General features: G+C 35.9%; 1 protein-coding gene across 3 annotated transcripts in view; it reads right to left on the reverse strand.

The window, feature by feature from the left end:
- SPAG1 (sperm associated antigen 1) overlaps positions 1 to 17,655 on the reverse strand; it is an 82,062-nt gene that overhangs the window by 57,089 nt on the left and 7,318 nt on the right. For all 3 annotated transcript variants that reach the window (XM_070477324.1, XM_070477326.1, XM_070477325.1), the window contains 5 exons: positions 15,656 to 15,815; positions 7,990 to 8,115; positions 1,970 to 2,034; positions 1,148 to 1,254; positions 459 to 564 (listed from right to left, as the gene is read on the reverse strand). In XM_070477324.1, coding sequence (XP_070333425.1) covers positions 459 to 564; positions 1,148 to 1,254; positions 1,970 to 2,034; positions 7,990 to 8,115; positions 15,656 to 15,815 — 564 coding nt within the window. The remainder of the gene's footprint in view (positions 1 to 458; positions 565 to 1,147; positions 1,255 to 1,969; positions 2,035 to 7,989; positions 8,116 to 15,655; positions 15,816 to 17,655) is intronic.

The raw sequence follows: 17,655 nt of genomic DNA on the forward strand, positions 1-17,655 counted from the left end.
AAAGAACTAAGGCATGGGCTGAGATCTGGATTATAAGTTAGAATTAACTAAATAACAAGTAGAGGAAAGAGTAGTCTAGACAGAGGCTCAATATATGCAAAGGCCCTGTGGTGGGAGGTAGCACCATAAGTACTAGATCCGGGCAGTCTACTACAGAACCTGAGATTTTAACCTCTGTCCTGAATGAACTTTCTGTTGAGTTCCATCCAGACAGCTTCTATTTCCTCTGTAAAAGAGTAAAGTTAGAACCTCTGTCAAACATGGGAGTGGAGTGGGGGCTTGGAGTTTTAAGAAAAGTATTGAAAAAGCAAGGCAAACACAAGTGAATTTATGATAAATTGCAACTACAATATACTGAGTGTTTATGACACATTATTTAGCTTATTTATATCATTTCAACAACTAAACACTATCATTTTTTAAATGACAAGATTAAACCACATCAAAAATCTGCTTACCGAGTATAGTACTTTACAGCTTCTTCATAATCTCCTGACTTAAAAGCTTCATTTCCTTTTTCCTTTTCACGAGTAGCCAGAAGATCCTTTTCCTTTTCAGTCAGACCTAGAAATAAATGTTATCTGCTGTAAGTATATATATAACTTGATAGAATTTTCCAAATTTAAATCCGAAAATGCTTATTTTAACAGAAGCAGAAAACTATAAAAACAAATAAAAGGTTCCAAAGTTTATGATATTTCTATTCTTTTAATCATTCAGAATTTTTGAAGGTTTAGATTTCTCAATAATTGTTTTGCTTTACTTTAAAGGTACTATGTACCTGTGGACTTCAAGTGAACAGAAAGTGCTCCATCTTTTTGTTTTGAGGAAAAGAAATTTGAAGGATTTGGACAAAAAAGATTTGAAAAAGGGAATGAAAACTGAATCATGGTTAAAAAAAAATAGGTTTACATATTTATATATTTTTAAGTCTTACTACATTTAAGTATCATAACTATTATTATTCATAAAATTAAGAAGTTTAAGGATAAACTGGAATTTGTTAGACATGGTCAGCCCTAGGAGAAAATTCATAAACTTTTCATGGAAATATGCAGCACTTAAAGAGAATGTCTTCAGGTCGACAGCTTTTACTATCATTCAAAAATTAAAGACTACTAAATCATTCCTATTCCCCCTCCATTACCTGCTGTATCTAGTCTTGTCTCAATTTTAGACAAATGTGATTTGTTGTTTATTACAGTTCTTTCTTTATCTTCATCAAGTTTTGCACATTCTTTTTCCACGTCAAATCTTAAATGAAAGAATAATAAAAAAACTATTATAGTTGTTTAAAAGTATAGCATTAAAAGCTCAGTACAAACAAGAGACTAAAACTTATCATTGATACTCTTGTATCCGTATCACTGTACCTTTAGAAATAATATTCTAAAAATATATGATAGGTTTGTATTAGAAGTCACCTGTATTTTTTCCTAAAAAACACAGAATTTAGCGAGGACTTAAATATTAATCAGACCTAAATTGGGCAGAACTTTGTTATCACAATAACAAAGGGATTTTCCAGGCAAGAATATTGGAGTGGGTTGTCATTTCCTTCAACAGGGGATCTTCCTGATCAGGGATTGAACCCAGGTCTTCTGCATTGCAGGCAGATTCTTTACCATCTGAGCCACCAGGGAAGCCCTTAAATATTAATAAGACCTAAATTATGCAGAACTTTGTTATTATAGTAGTGACTAATTTCTCCTAATTTAAAAATTTATAATTTTGGATAGGTAAATATTACACTAGCTATTTTTGGTTACTCTTATAAATAAAAGGATGCCATAGTTTTTTATTTAATAAAAAAACAAAATCAAGAGTGCTTAATCCAAATACTCTTAGTACTCTACTGACATAACTTACATTTGATATGTTCAGGTTTAAAATAATTAAGGAGTTATTACAGTATTTTATGACAGTGAATTTTTAGTGTCAATTGTATATAAAGAAATATAAAACATACTTATCCCACTCTGCATAATCTCTTGGAATTTTCTTTTTAGCTGGTCTACTTTTAGAATTCTTTTCCTAAAAGAATAAAATTATATTTTATGAGATATTTAATATAATGTTAGCAGATTTTTCTATAAAGGAAAATTGGCTTAAGATACATGAATTGAATGGATAAGAATAAATTACCCTTGAAGTTAGGACAGCTTCAGTATTATAATTGTTAACATAATAATACACAGCAGGTTAATTATGAGAGTGATGAATAGGACTTTTGGTACATATGTAAAACTTTAAAATTTACATGTGTGAAATGTGATTATTATTGATTTTCTTATAATGAAAAAATATTAAACTATCATTCATTCTTTTAAAACCTAGTCATTGAAGAAATAGCTACTTTGCTGTATTAGAGCTGTTTTGCTTGCAATGAGAGACACCCAAGTTGGACTAATTTTGTTTAAAAAGAATAAATTACTGGTTTATGTAACCAAATGGATGAAAGGGCTGGGATATTGCTGGATAAAGGATTCATATGCCCTCTCTCTATAGCTCTTCCTCTCTCCACCTGTCTCCTGTTCCCTAGAAGTCTCTGCTTCTCTCTGCCTGATTGCTTGCTTTTTCTATGCAGTAGGAAATGTGGCTACACCCAGTCTGGGATTATAAACTCACTGGCTTCCCAATCAGAAGGGAAAAGGAGACTGACTCTTCTCCCCATCTTTAGCTAGAGAAATCCCAGGGAAGGACTCTGATTAGCTAGTTCGCAATATGGGCCCATCACTGACCAATCACTAGCTTAGTGTTATTAAGTGGCTCAACCCAGGTCACATGCCCACTGCAAGCACCAGAAGGGAATGGGAGGAAAGCAAACAACAGTTTAAAATCGTTTCTTAAAAATCAACATTTGAAACCATCTGAATGGATACACAAGCACAATTTTGTAATATTATACACTGGTCATTAGGAGTTAACACAGGTCTTCCAAATATTCCTATGTTTCATTATACAATTAAAAATCATATCTGTTAAAATTTTCATGGTGATCACTAACAGGCACATGAAAAGATGTTCAACATCACTAATCATCAGGGAAATGCAAATTAAAACCATGAGCTATAACCTCACACCTGTCAGAATGGCTATCATCAAAAAGACCAGAAACAACAAATGTTGGAAAGGATGTGGAGAGAAGACAGTTCTTGTTCACTGTTGATAAGAACATAAATTGGTGCATCCACTCTGGGAAACAGTATGGCGGTTTCTCAAAAAACTGAAAACAGAACTACCATATGATCCAGCAATTCCACTTCAGGGTATATACCAAATATTAGGTTGGTACAAAAGTAACTGTGGTTTTGAAACTGTGAATTTTAAATCATTACAACTAGGTTCAAACACATCTTTATTAATCAAAATAGGAACTGTTACAATCAACACATTTTTGCCAATGAGAAATAAGTTCGTTTATTCTTGTAGCATAAAAATCTGTGCTTCAGGATTTGATAAACTCTTGGAAAGCATTTTCTGCACCCTGATGGTAGCAGAAGTGTTTTCCCTGCAAAAAGTTGTCAAGATGCTTGAAGGAGTGGTAGTCAGTTGGCGAGAGGTCAGGTGAATATGGCGGATGCTTCATTCAACTTCTGAAGCATCGGTTGTCATGGAGAAGAATTGGGCTCTTGCTGTTAACCAATGCCAGCTGCAGGTGTTGTAGTTTTTGGTGCATCTCATGGATAGGCTGAGCATATACTTCTCACATGTAATGATTTTACTGGGATTCAGAACACTGTAGTGGATCAGATCGGCAGCAGACCACCAGTGACCATGACCTATTTTTGGTGGAAGTCTGACTTTGGGTAGTGCTTTGGAGCTTGTTCTCAGTCCAACCATTGAGCTGGTCATCTCCAGTTGTCATGTAAAATCCAATTTTCATTGCACACCTCAATTCGATCAAGAAATGGCTCATTGTGGTTGTTTGTGTAGGATAAGCAAAGACAACACTTCAAAAGAACAATTTTTTTGGTTTGTGATCAGCTCATGAGGCACCTACCTATAAAGCTTTTTCACCTTTCCAAGTTGCTTCAAATGCCAAATGACGGTAGAACGGTCAACACTGAGTTCTTCAGTAACTTTTTGGATCGTTTTAAGAGGATCCGTTTCAAAGATTTCTCTCAGTTGGTCGTCATCAACTGCCAATGACTGGCCACTATGCTCCTCATCTTTAAGGCTCTCCTTTCCTTTGCAAAAATTCTTGAACCACCACTGCACTGTACATTCATTAGCAGTTCTTGGGTCAAGTGTGTTGCTGATGTTGCCAGATGTCTCCGCTGCTTAACAACCGATTTTGAACTTGAATGAAAAAGTCACTTGAATTTGCTTTTTGTCTAACATCATTTCTATGAAAAAGTGAAAGTCGCTCAGTTGTGTCTGACTCTTTGCAACCCCACAGACTGCACAGTCCATGGAATTCTCTAGGCCAGAATACTGGAGTGGGTAGCCGTTGCTTCCTCCAGACGATCTTCCCAACAAACGGGTCAAACCCAGCTTTCCCGCATTGCAGGCTTATTCTTTACCAGTTGAGCCACGAGGGAAGCCCAAGAATATTGGAGTGGATGGCCTATCCCTTCTCCAGCAGATCTTCCAGACCCAGGAATCAAACCGGGGTCTCCTGCATTGCAGGTGGATTCTTTACCAACTGAGTAATATAAACAGCAAATAACTGCAGCTGTGAAATTAGAAAATGATTACTTCTTGGCAAGAAAGCTATGACAAACCTAGATATTGTATTAAAAAGCAGAGACATCACTTTGCCAACAAAGGTCCATATAGTCAAGGCTATGGTCTTTCCATTAGTCATGTATGGATGTGAGAGCTGGATCATGAAGAAGGCAGAGCACTGAAGAATTGATGCTTTTGAACTGTGGTGCTAGAGAAGACTCTTCAGAGTCTTGGACTACAAGGAGATCAAACCAGTCAATCTTAAAGGATGTCAACCCTGAATACTCATTGGAAGGACTGATGCTGAAGCTGAAGCTCTAATACGTTGGCCACCTGAATCAAAGAGCAGACTCACGGGAAAAGACTGATGCTGGGAAAGACTGAGGGCAGAAGGAGAAGAGGGTAACAGAGGATGAGATGGTTGGATGGCATCACTGATTCAATAGACATGAACCTGGACAAATTCTGGGAGATGGTGAGGGACAAGGAGCCTGGCATGTTGCAGTCCATGGGGCCTCAAACAACAAAAATAAGTCATTAGCAAAAAAAACAGAAAGCAAGAAATTCAAATTAAAATAATGTATACTATAACCACATTTAAGAATGTATTAAACAATGCAAATATCAACAATGTAAAACTGCAATTACCTTTGCACCAACCTAATAAAATGAAAACAAATTTGAAAAGATAAATGCACCCAATGTTCACAGCAGCATTATTTACAGTTACCAAGATCTGAAGCAACCTAAGTGTCCCTCAACAGATGAATGAATCTGTTACCAACAGATGAATGAATCTGTTACATACAGATTCATATACAAATGAATCTATATACATACAATGGAATACTACTAAGCCATAAAAAAGAATGAAATTTTGCCATGTGCAACAACATGGATGAACTTGAAGGCTATTATGCTAAGTGAAATAAGTCAGACAGAGAAAGGCAAATACTATATGATACCAGTTGTATGTGGAATCCAAAAAATAAAACAAACGAATAAATACAACAAACAGGGAAAAGACTCACAGACATAGAGAACTGGTGGTTACCAGTAGGGAGAGAGAAGGAGAGAGTGAGGATTAGGAGGCACAAACTATTATGTAAAAAATAAATAAGGTACAAGGATATACTGTAAAATACAGGGAATATAGCCAATATATTATATTAACTATAAATGAAGTAAACCTTTAAAAATTGTGAATTACTATAAGACCTATAACTTGTATAATACCATACATCAACTATATCTCAATTTTTTTTTAAATTAAAACTACTCACAGCTCATCATAAAAGTCATTAAGTGTCTCCCCTAAGGGGAAATTTTTTTTTATCACAAGCACCTATCTGAGAGCCCCCTAAGAATATGAAGTACTGTGAATTCCACCTGAAAGCTCAGATTTTATCACTGGCAATGAACACCATTCACTGTTTTCCTTGAAGTGACAGACCATTTCATTCATTTCCAAGAAACTGTCTGCCCAAAACTGAACTCTGAATAACCATAGCTGGTCTGTCGGTCATCTCTTCAAGTAAAAGTTGTTCCAGGAAACAGTTGCTAATCCAGCTGACAGTCAGTCACCAAGTGGATTTTCCTATGATGATCATCACATTTCACTTCACAGTGAAGCGCCTTCCGTGAAGTCTGCCTTTTGTCACACAGAATATTAAAAAGATATGTCCTCAGGGTATCATATTTAACAGAAAGAATACATTTGTGTTGCTTTATCAAAGACGTATTTAAGCTAAATAGGAATTTCTTACTGTGAGTGCCTAGCAGTGAAGAAAACAATGACCACTAGCTCAGTGAGTGCCACTGCCTTCATTCACCGTAAGGCACCGGCAGTTTTGGGCATCCCTGGCGGTTCAGGGGTAAAGAAACCACCTGCCAATGCAGGAGAAGTGGGTTTGATCCCTGGGTCAGGAAGATCCCCTGGAGGAGGAAATGGAAACCCACTCCAGTATTTTTGTCTGGGAAGTCCCATGGACAAGGGGAGCCTGGTGGCTGCAGTCCATGAAGCTGCAAAGAGCCAGACATGACTTAATTGACTAAAGAGCAACCAGCAGTTTTACCCTTAGAGCAAATGTCAACAAAGTGAAAGAGACAAAGCATTATTTTATAACATAGTTTTAAAAATAACATTGACTTTATGGATCCCCTAGAAGGATCTCAGGGATAACCAGCATCCATGGACCATACTTTTGAGAACCACATTAGTCTGTCTACTCCTACTGGACTACAGTAAGGACACAGAGGAAATATTATTCGTTGTTATAGTTTCAGGATACAGACTTAGCACATAATGAGGGTTCAATAAAAACAAATTCATTGATTACAGATAGTGTTATCCTTACTATACTTATTTACTGTGTACCTCAGTTACCTGAGTAATTCCTAATGAGGAGTAAAAAGATCCAGGAAGGTAAATTACCAAGAAGCAGAGTAATGAAGGGCTATGGATGTTTTTCAAATAAAACTGAGGGTTCAAAGAAGAAACGAGAAAAACAAAAATGACTCAACCGAAAATGAAGACAATTAGGTAACCATTCTCTTAGAGATGATAAGAATAAAAGGAAAAGAAAAAAAAGCAGGGAAAAAAGGAGGGCAGAGGCAATGGAATGTATGATTCAAGTCAAAATCCCCTGGAGGTAAGGGCTGGGATCTGTAATATCAGGATCAGGTAGACACCAAGAAGCTCAGTTTTAACTGGAAGTTAAGGAAACCTGGAACTCCAACAGGCCCCTTCTCTATGGAAACCATGCGTTAGAAAGGAGAGACCTGCATGGCAAAATAGAGAGCAGTCTCAGAGAAATAACCATGAGGGGCTGGGGATGGGGGAGGGGGATGCGCTAAACAGAGAAATGCCATCTATAACTGCTTGAAATCCATGGATTTAATGGATTAATTAAACAGATTAATCCATCTGTTTAATGCTTTAAATCCATATTTAATTATGCAAACTATTCCTACTGTACCTCTACTAGATACATAAAATTATTCCCTGAAACATTTGCATACTCAATTGGATCTTAAGTACTCATCAAAACTTGTCAGAGTAGAAGAGACAGAACAGTCCAAAAATAAAAATAAGGGAAGCAGTAAACCCAAGATGCAAGTTCTTCAAAGGAAAACACTGTTTCATTTTGATCTCCAGAGGAGGCTTACTCAACAAGGTGAAAACACAGGATCACCATGAAAAAAATCTCCAGCTGCCCAGAGGACACCACACTTTGGCTACAATGATTAAACCAAGCTAACTTCTTAATAAACAACAACTTTCTCCCCTACCACCTACCCCCCACACCAAAAAGGTACCTTGGCAACATGAAGATGGCTGTTTGAACCACGAACTGGAGGCAAATTATCTTCCACTGCTGGAAATGTTTCAGTTTCATGAAAGTGTATTTTATCATCTTCTTTTTTAATTTCTGATACCCAACTCTGAGAAGAAGAGAGAAAAAAAGAAGGTAAATATACCATTTTAAATAATTAACCAGACATTAGAAAAGACTATATATCATCATGCTATGGGTCAATTTTTAGGTGACAATTTGATCATGACATTCTCTCTACTTGAACTGTCCTTCCTACTCTGTGTTTTGCAATTGTAGGGAAATACACAATAACATAAAATGTATCATCTTAACTATTCTTAAGTGTACAGTTCAGTATTGTCAGTATATTCATTTCTGCCCTTTCTACTTCATTTATCTTGTAAGATCATATTCATCACCCTTCCAGTGAGCCTTCTCTGAACTTCCTGGTTGGGACAAAAGTGTTTAGCATGAAGATTTAAAATCCTGTATTTATTGTTTGTCTCTCTTACCACACTGTAAGTTCTCTGACAGTAGAACCTATGTCTTTATCTCAAACACCCAAGCAAATCAGATTGGACTGACCACATTTTCCAACTTTAGCAGTTTGACAGAAAGGACATGCTCCTTTCTACTGGTAAATATTAATTACTTCTGATTTTTTTATACACAATGTGTTGTACTGTGCTTAGTCACTCAGTTGTGTCCAACTCTTTGTGACCCCATGGATTGTAACTGTAGCCCGCCAGGCTCCTCTGTGCATGGGATTCTCTAGGTAAGAACACTGGAGAGGGTAGTCATTCCCTTCTCCAGGGGATCTTTGTGACCTAAGGATCAAACCCGGGTCTCCTGCATTGCAGGCAGATTCTTTACCATCTGAGCCACCAAGAAAGTCCTTTATATACAATGGACAGCATAAAATATAAAAAATAACAATAAAGACAAAGAATCAGCAAAATGCTACCCATAGCCAACAGAAGCAGACACGGAGAGTGAATGGATGTTGGAAATAACAAACAGAGACTTAAAAACAGCTGCAATAAATATATGAGAAGAGTGAACAACATGCAGGAACAATTGAGAAATTCAGGAGAAGAGTGAAAACTTTTAAAAAGAATTAATGGAAATTCCAAAGATAAAAAACTCAGTATCCAAAGTGAATATATTATTAAGAGTAGAATGGACACAGGAAAATAGTGGACAAAAATTAGTAACATAGCAGATTTGAGCAACATTAACCAACTTGACCTACTCAATATAGACGTCTATGTTATTTTCAAGAGCACATGGAGCATAGGCCCAAAAAAGTCTCAATAAATCTCATAGGGTTGAAATTATACAAAGTATGGAATCTGACCACAACAGACCTAAACTAGAATTCAGCAACAATAAGTATTTAGGCCATCCCCAAGAAACTGGAATTTGAATACACTTATAAAGAGTTCATGAGTTAAAAAGGAAATCAGATGGAAAATAATTTGAACTAAGGGATAATGAAAACATGACATATAATAATTTATATCATGCAGATAAAGTATTAGAGGAAATTTTACAACTTTAAACAAGAAGAAAGGTAAAAGATCAATTATTAATAGTAAAGCTTCTACCTTAAAAACTAATAGAAAACACATTAAAGCCAAAGTGAGTAGGAAGAAATAAAAATATTTAAAAAAATAAGAGTGGAAATCCATAAAACATAAAATAGAAAAAGAAAATCAATATCCAAATCCTAGTTTTTTGGAAATAAATTAAACAATTGACAAACATAACAAGACTAATCAAAAGAAAGTGAAAGGAAAAAATACAAATTAGCAGTATCAGGCATAAAAGAGGCACATCTCTAGCAATCTTACAGATATTTTAAAAAAAGATATTTTAGACAAATTTATACCAATAACTTTGCAATTTAGATAAAATAAACAAATTCACTGCCCAAGGCAATTTACAGATCCAATGCAATCTCTATCAAATTACCAATAGCATTTTTCACAGACCTAGAACAAAATTTTTTTTAATTTTTAGAAACACAAAAGATCCTGAAGTGCCAAAGCAAGCTTGAGAAAGAAAAAGAAAGCTGAAGGATTCAGGCTTCCTGACTTCAGACTATACTACAAAGCTACAATAATCAAAATAGTATGGTACTGGCACAAAAACCATAAATACAGATCAGTGGAACCAGATAAAGAGCCTCAAAATTATCCACAAGCCTGTGGTCAATTAATCTATAACAAAGGAGGCAAGAACATACAAGAGCAAAAAGTTTCTCTGATAAATAGTGCTGGAAAACTGGATAGCTACATGTAAAAAAGGAAATTAGGATATTCTATAACACCATGCACAAAAATAAACTCAAAATGGATTAAAGACCTACATGTAAGACTGGATACCATAATACCGCTAGAGGAAAACACCAAAGAATACTCTTTGACATAAATTGCAGCAATACCTTTTCCGATCCATCTCTTAGAGTCATGGAAATAAAAGCAAAAACAAACAAATGGGACCTAATTAAACATAAAAGCTTTTGCATAGCAAAGGAAACCATAAAGAAAATGAAAAAACAGTCTACAGAAGGGGAGAAAGTATTTGCAAATGATGCAGCTGACAAGGGATTCAACTTCAAAATATATAAACAGTTCACATAACTCAATATAAAAAAACTGCAAAGAACCCAACCAAAAAAAAGGCAGAAGATCTAAATAGACATTTCTCCAAAGAAGACACACAGATGGCCAAAAGGCACATGAAAAGAAGCTCAACATCACTCATCATTAGAGAAATGCAAATCAATACCCCAATGAGGTATCACCTCATACTGTCAGAATGGCCATCAACAAAAAGTCTACAAACCATAAATGCTGGAGAATGTGTGTAGAAAAAGGAACTCTCCTATACTATTAGTGGAAATGCAAACTTGTGCAGCCACTATGGAGAATGGTATGGAGGTTCCTTAACAAACTAAAAATAGAGTTAACATATGATCCTGCAATCCCACTGCTGGGCATATATTCAGAGATAAGAAAATATACATGTACCTCAATATTCATTGCAACACTACTTACAATCGGCAAGACATGAAAGAAACCTAAATATTTATCAACAGATGAATGGATAAAGAGGATGTGGTATATTTATTCAATGAAATGTTACTCAGTCATAAAAAAAAAATGGAATAATGCCATTTGTAGTAACATGGATGGACCCAGAGATAAATCAAAGTGAAGAAACTATACTCAATACTTTAAAATAATCTATATGGGAAAAGAATCTGAGAAAAATAAGATATTAGCATATATGTGCGTATAACTGAATCACTGTGCTGTACATCTGAGAGTAACACAACACTGTAAATCATCTTCAATAAAAAATAAATAAATAAAAAGAATGTAAACAGATCAGGAAAAAAAAAAGGTAGAATGGTGGTTGCCAGGGGCTGGTGGTGGGGGTAGGATTGGAGAGTTATTGTTAAATGGTATGGAGTTTCAGTTTTGGAAGATGAAAAAGTTCTTGAGGTTGGTTGCATAATATTATGAATATACTTAACACTAATGAATTGTATACTTGAAAATGATAAAGATGATAAATTATGATGTGTATTTTATCACAATAAAAATAAAGAAATAAAATTTCATAATTGAAGTGACTTGGAATGAGCAAAAATTTAAAGATATCAACTTTTATATAAAATATAAAATAGATACTTAGGAATAAATTTCATTAAAAAATGTATAAGAAGTATACACTGAAAACTACAAACACTGCTTCAAAAAATTAAATAAAACACATATGAACAGAAAAATACATGTTCATCGATCAGAAATCTCAATATTATCAAGATATCAATTCTTTCAAAACTGAACAACAAATTCAAAACAATCCCAACACAAATACAATTTCTATTTTATAGAAACTGGCAGGCAAAGGACCTGGAACAGCCAAAACAACTTTGAAAACAAAGAACAAAGTTGGAGGACTTGCGCTACCTGATATGAGAAAGGAATCTGAAAAAGAACTGATGTGTAAATGCATAACTGAATCACCTTGCTGTACATGTGAAACTAACACAACACTAAAATCAACTATTTTGTTGCTGTTCAGTCACTAAGTCATATCTGACTGTTTGTGACCCCATGGACTGTAGCACGTCAGGCTCCTCTTCCTCTGCTATCTCCCAGAGTTTGCTCAAATTCATGTCCAGTGAGTTGGTTATGCTAACTAACCATCTTATCCTCTGCCTCTCCCTTCTCCTTTTGCCTTCAATCTTTCCCAGCATCGGAGTCTTTTCCTCTGAGTTGGTTCTTTACATCAGGTGACCAAGTTATTGGAGCTTCAGCATCAGTCCTTCCAATGAATATTCAGGGTTAATTTCCTTTAGGATTGACTAGTTTGATCTCCTTGCACACCAAGGGACTCTCAAGAGCCTTCTCTAGCACAACAATTCAAAAGCATTAATTCTTTGGCACTCAACCTTCTTTATGGTCTGACTCACATCCCTACATGACTACTGGAAAAAACATAGCTTTGACTTTACAGACCTTTGTCAGCAACATGATGTCTCTGCTTTTTAATGTGTGTCTAGGTTTGTCATAGCTTTTCTTCCAAGAAGCAAGCATCTTTTAATTTCATGGCTGCAGTCACCATTAACAAGGATTTTGGAGTCCAAGAATATAAAACCTGTCATTGCTTCTTCCACTTTTTCCCCTTCTATATGCCATGAATGATGGGACTGGATGCCATGATCTTAGTTTTTTTAATGTTGTGTTTCAAGTCAGGTTTTTCACTCTCCTCTTTCTTCTTCATCAAGAAGCTTTTTAGTTCCTCTTCACTTTCTGCCATTAGAGTGGTGTCATCTGCATATCTGAGGCTGTTGATATTTCTCTTGGAAATCTTGATTCCAGTTTGTGATTCACCTAGCCCAGCATTTCACACGATGTACTTTGCATAGAAGTTAAATAAGCAGGGTAACAATATAGTCTTGTACTCCTTTCTCAAATTTTGAATCAGTCAGTTGTTCCATGTCCGGTTCTAACTGCTGCTTCTTGACCCGAATACAGGTTTCTCAGGAGACAGGTAAGGTGGTCTGGTACTCCCATCTCTTTAAGAATTTTCCACAGTTTGTTATGACCCACACTGTCAAAGGTGTTAGCATAGTCAATGAAGCAGAAGTAGATGTTTTTCTGGAATTCCCTTGTTTTCTCCATGATCCAACGAATGTTGGCAATTTGACCTCTGGTTCCTCTGCCTCTTTGAAACCCAGCTTGTACATCTGGAAGTTCTTAGTTCACATACTGCTGAAGCCTAGCTTGAAGGATTTTGAGCATAACCTTGCTAGCATGTGAGTATACTCCAATACAATATTTAAAATGTTTAAAAAGACTTATTGTTATCAAGACAATGGAATACTGGTGTAAAGAGAGATATTTAGATTAATGAACAGAATAGAGTACAGAAATAGAGCTACACATACAAAGTCAACCTATTTTTGGTATTCACACCAAGAAGTTCAATGAGGAAAAGATAATCATTCATTAGATGCTTGAACATTTGGATATCCATATTGGTATATACAAATACATGCACTGTGTGTATGTATATATTTGTGTGTGTGTGTCCAAAAAATAAAACTGATCTTACACCTACATTTAAGGGTTAAAATGATAAACTTTATAGATGAATCATAGGAGAAAATTTAGGGATCTTAAATTAGACAAAGTTTTCTTAAACAGGACACAAAAGCACAAACTATAAGAAAAATTGGTTTCATCAAAAGTAAAAATTTTTGCTTTTCCAAAGATGCTATTAAAAAAAAATTAAAAGGCAAGCCATACAATATCAGCAAATATCTGCAAAGATACATCTTCATGTGTAAAATACATGAAAGATATGTATTTTATAATTCAATAAGAACATAAACAATCTAATTTTTTAATGGGCAAAGGATTTAAAGACAAAAGAAGATATATGGATGACAAGCAAAGGAAAAGACATTCAACATCATTAGTAATTAGAGAAATGCAAATAAAAAGCACAATGACATACCATTATATACCCAACAGAAGACCTAAAATTAACCAGACTGACAATCCTAATTATGGACCATGATGCAGAGCAACTGGAACTTTTATCCATTATTGGCAGGATTGATTGCCACTTCAGAAAACATTCTGGGGGAATTCCCTGGTGGTTCAGTGGCTAAGATTTGTAGTTCCCAATGCAGGGAGCCCAGATTCGGTCCCTGGTCATGGAACTAGATTCCACATACCACAGTGTAGATTGAAGACGCAACACAGTCAAATAAATAAAAAGAAAGGAAAAAGATTTTTGACATTTGTTCATCAAGTAGTAAACGGTTAAACAAACTGTAAGATAGCCATACAAATCACTACTACTCAGCAATTAAAAGGAATGAAGTATGGACGCATACAACAACAGAGATGAATCTCAGAAGCATCATGCTAAATGGAAGAAGACGGATATGAAAGAAGATATACTATATAATTATATTTATATGAAAGGCTAGAAAAGGCAAATCTGTAATGATGGAAAGCAGTTCAGTGGCTGCCAGGAACCAGGGTATATGGTCAGCACTGACTGCAAAGGGGCACAGTGAAACTTGTAGGGATAACGGAAATATTCTATAGTATATATGATTTGTCAAAACTCAGTGAAATTACCATAATACAGTTAATTTTTTTAAAATGGAAATACAGTTGATTTACAATATAATGTTAGTTTCAGGTGTACAACATAGTGGTTAAATATTTTTGTAGATTATATTCCATTTAAAGCTATAAAATAATGTCTCTATTTCTCTATTTCATCCTTGCTATTTATTTATTTTACACATAGTAGTTTGTATCTCTTAATCCCTTACTCCTATCCTGCCTCTCCTTCCTCCCTTCTCCCCACTGGTAATCACTAGTTTGTTCTCTATATCTATAAGCCTGTTTCTGTTTTATTGTATACATTCACTTGTTTTATAAAATGGCTAAGTTTTATTGAATGTAAACTATAACAATAATGCTGATTAAAAGAAATCAGTAAAGACACAAGCAGGTCATTAATGAAATAAAAAATTCAAGTGACAGACTTCTAAAACTCTAATGTTATGGTAAACAAACTATACATTATGTACTGTCATTTTTAAACCATTTACTTGATTTTAAAATGTAAAAAATGATTATAGTATCCAGTGAAGAGTAACCTGAAGTGGGCATTCCGACACACTGCTGTTGGGCGAGTACAAAAGTACAACTTTCTGAGACACAAAGAAACGTGTTTTAACAGACTGAAATACATTCAGATCCTTTCAGATCAAGGCACTTGAATTCTAATAACTTATTCCTAGGAAATAACCAGGATGCAGAAAAAATTATGAACAGATATGTTTGGATAGCACTATTTATATATGCTGACTGAATTATGGTTCTTTTGTAGGATGGGATATTACTTAGTCATTTAAAATACATACATGTATGTGAGCATGCCCCTCACCCCCATATATATATAAATCTACAAAAACATAGTCACAATAGTCTCCTGGATGTAAGAAGCAACCAATTACTTATGTGGTATAAGTAATTACCACAAAATTCCCTTTAATGATTTAAGACAAGTAGACATATATCCCATGACAATGTCACCAAAAAAGTGATGTTACTCTATACCTTTATGTCACCGTCAATTTTTTCCCATTCTTCTGCTGTAAAACTGGATGCTGTTGCCACAGGTTTATCTTTCCTCAAAGCTCTACTTCCAGGAGCCAAGCCTGAAAGGTGCTTTTCACAAAATTCAGTAAGTTCAGGATAGTATCCTTCCTCACCAGACCTTTTAAAAAATTCAGAATTTTAGAGTTACCACTTTATTTAGAGATCACGTAAACCTGTGGTTTGCAAGCTGGGTTCCACGGAGCCCAGGGGTTCCAAGGAGATCTCATGATCCGCCTCTCTACAAGGATGAAGGCTGGGCTGCTGCTTTCCCCGAACCTTCCTCAATTTCAGCAATCTCTACTTTTATATGATCTATGGAGTGTCGCAATGAAGGGGAGAAAAAGGAGCTCCAAAGACACCAATTTCCATTACACACTTTAAAAGCTGAATAAATAACATTTTCTCTCCTCTTCAACACTCACATGTTCATTTTGTACATAAGGTAATTTTAAACTTATACATGGAAATTCTTTATTAGAGAGAGGCAAAGAGTGAGACTTTGGAGTTACTTTCCAATGAGGAGTTACTATCCTAGTTCAATTTCCACCCCCAAGGGGATAGGAAGATAATGGCGGAGGAATAGTTTAGAACAACACACCTCTAAATTCAACCACTCAAGGAACAGATTTCCTTCCTCACAATTAGACAGAGGCATCTGTTCTTTTTTACTTATTTTTTTTTTTAAGGAAAATCAATCTTTTCCCTATTTCTTGTGAATCTGCTTACTTTTAAATTTTTAGAGAAATAAATTCCATTTTCAAATTAAATTTTAAAATATAATTCCAAGTCCATACTACTTTAAAAGGCTATTCATAAAAAAATCTTACAAATTCTTTCATCCCATAAACTCTCATTTTCTTTACTAGTCATTGATCAAATACAAATGAAAATGTTCTCATATGTTGAGAAAAACAAAAGAGAAAATAATGATATGATGAGGTTATTACCTCAACTGGCTGGTGACAAGTAGGACTGCTTAGAAAGGGCAGGAGGCTAAAGGTGAGAGAAGGAAAAAGGAAAGGACACAGAGATAAAGAAAATCATCAGACGAAAGAAAAGAATCACTGCTGGGTAAAAGGAATGCTATTGATGTCCTGGAAAGGGGCAGTTCATGCTCACAAGTGCTTCTGTAATATGAGGCTACCCTCCAAACGAAAATCCCTCAAGAAACACCACACAGGTGGCACAAGTTGGTAGGCAACAGGTCAGTGTTTCTTTTTTTTAATATTTATTAATTTACTTGGGTTTCCCAGCTGGCTCAGTGGTAAAGAATCTGTCAATGCAGGAGACTGGGGTTTGATCCTTGGGTTGGGAAGATCCCCTGGAGAAGGAAATGGCAACCTGCTTCAGTAGCCTTGCATTGAAAATGCCATGGACAGAGGAGCATGGCGGGCTACAGTCCACGGGGTCACAAAGCATTGGACACGACTGAGCACCTGAGCACATTTGTCTATTTGGCTGTGTCAGGTCTCAGCTGAGGCACCTTGGGATCTTTGCTGCATGTGGGATTGTTCATTGTCATATACAGACTCTCTCTAGTTGCAGCACCAGGGCTTAGTTGCTCCAAGAGCTGTGAGATCCCAGTTCCCTTATCAGGGATCAAACATGTGTCCCCTCTATTGAAAGACACACTACTGGACCACTGGGAAGTCCCAGGTCATGTTTGTTGCAGAGTTCCCTTGACCACCTGCCTGTCAATCTTCCAGGGTGTTGTTGAAAACACATGTTCCTGGGCTCCGCTCCCAATTTCCTGAAGCAGAATCTCTAAGAATGGGGCCCTCAAACTAGTGATTTTTTAACCACCATATTTGGTGAATAAGAAAGTTTGACAATACGGCCACAGGGCTCTTACCCAGAAAAGGCCTTGATTCCCTGACTTCTGGCCCTGCTCCCACCCCACCCTCCATGTGACAGCTCCTAGTGAGTCACCCCCCTTTGTTGGCAGGTAGTGTGAAGTG

Source organism: Odocoileus virginianus, chromosome 15 (assembly GCF_023699985.2).
Source record: "Odocoileus virginianus isolate 20LAN1187 ecotype Illinois chromosome 15, Ovbor_1.2, whole genome shotgun sequence".
NCBI lineage: Eukaryota > Metazoa > Chordata > Mammalia > Artiodactyla > Cervidae > Odocoileus > Odocoileus virginianus.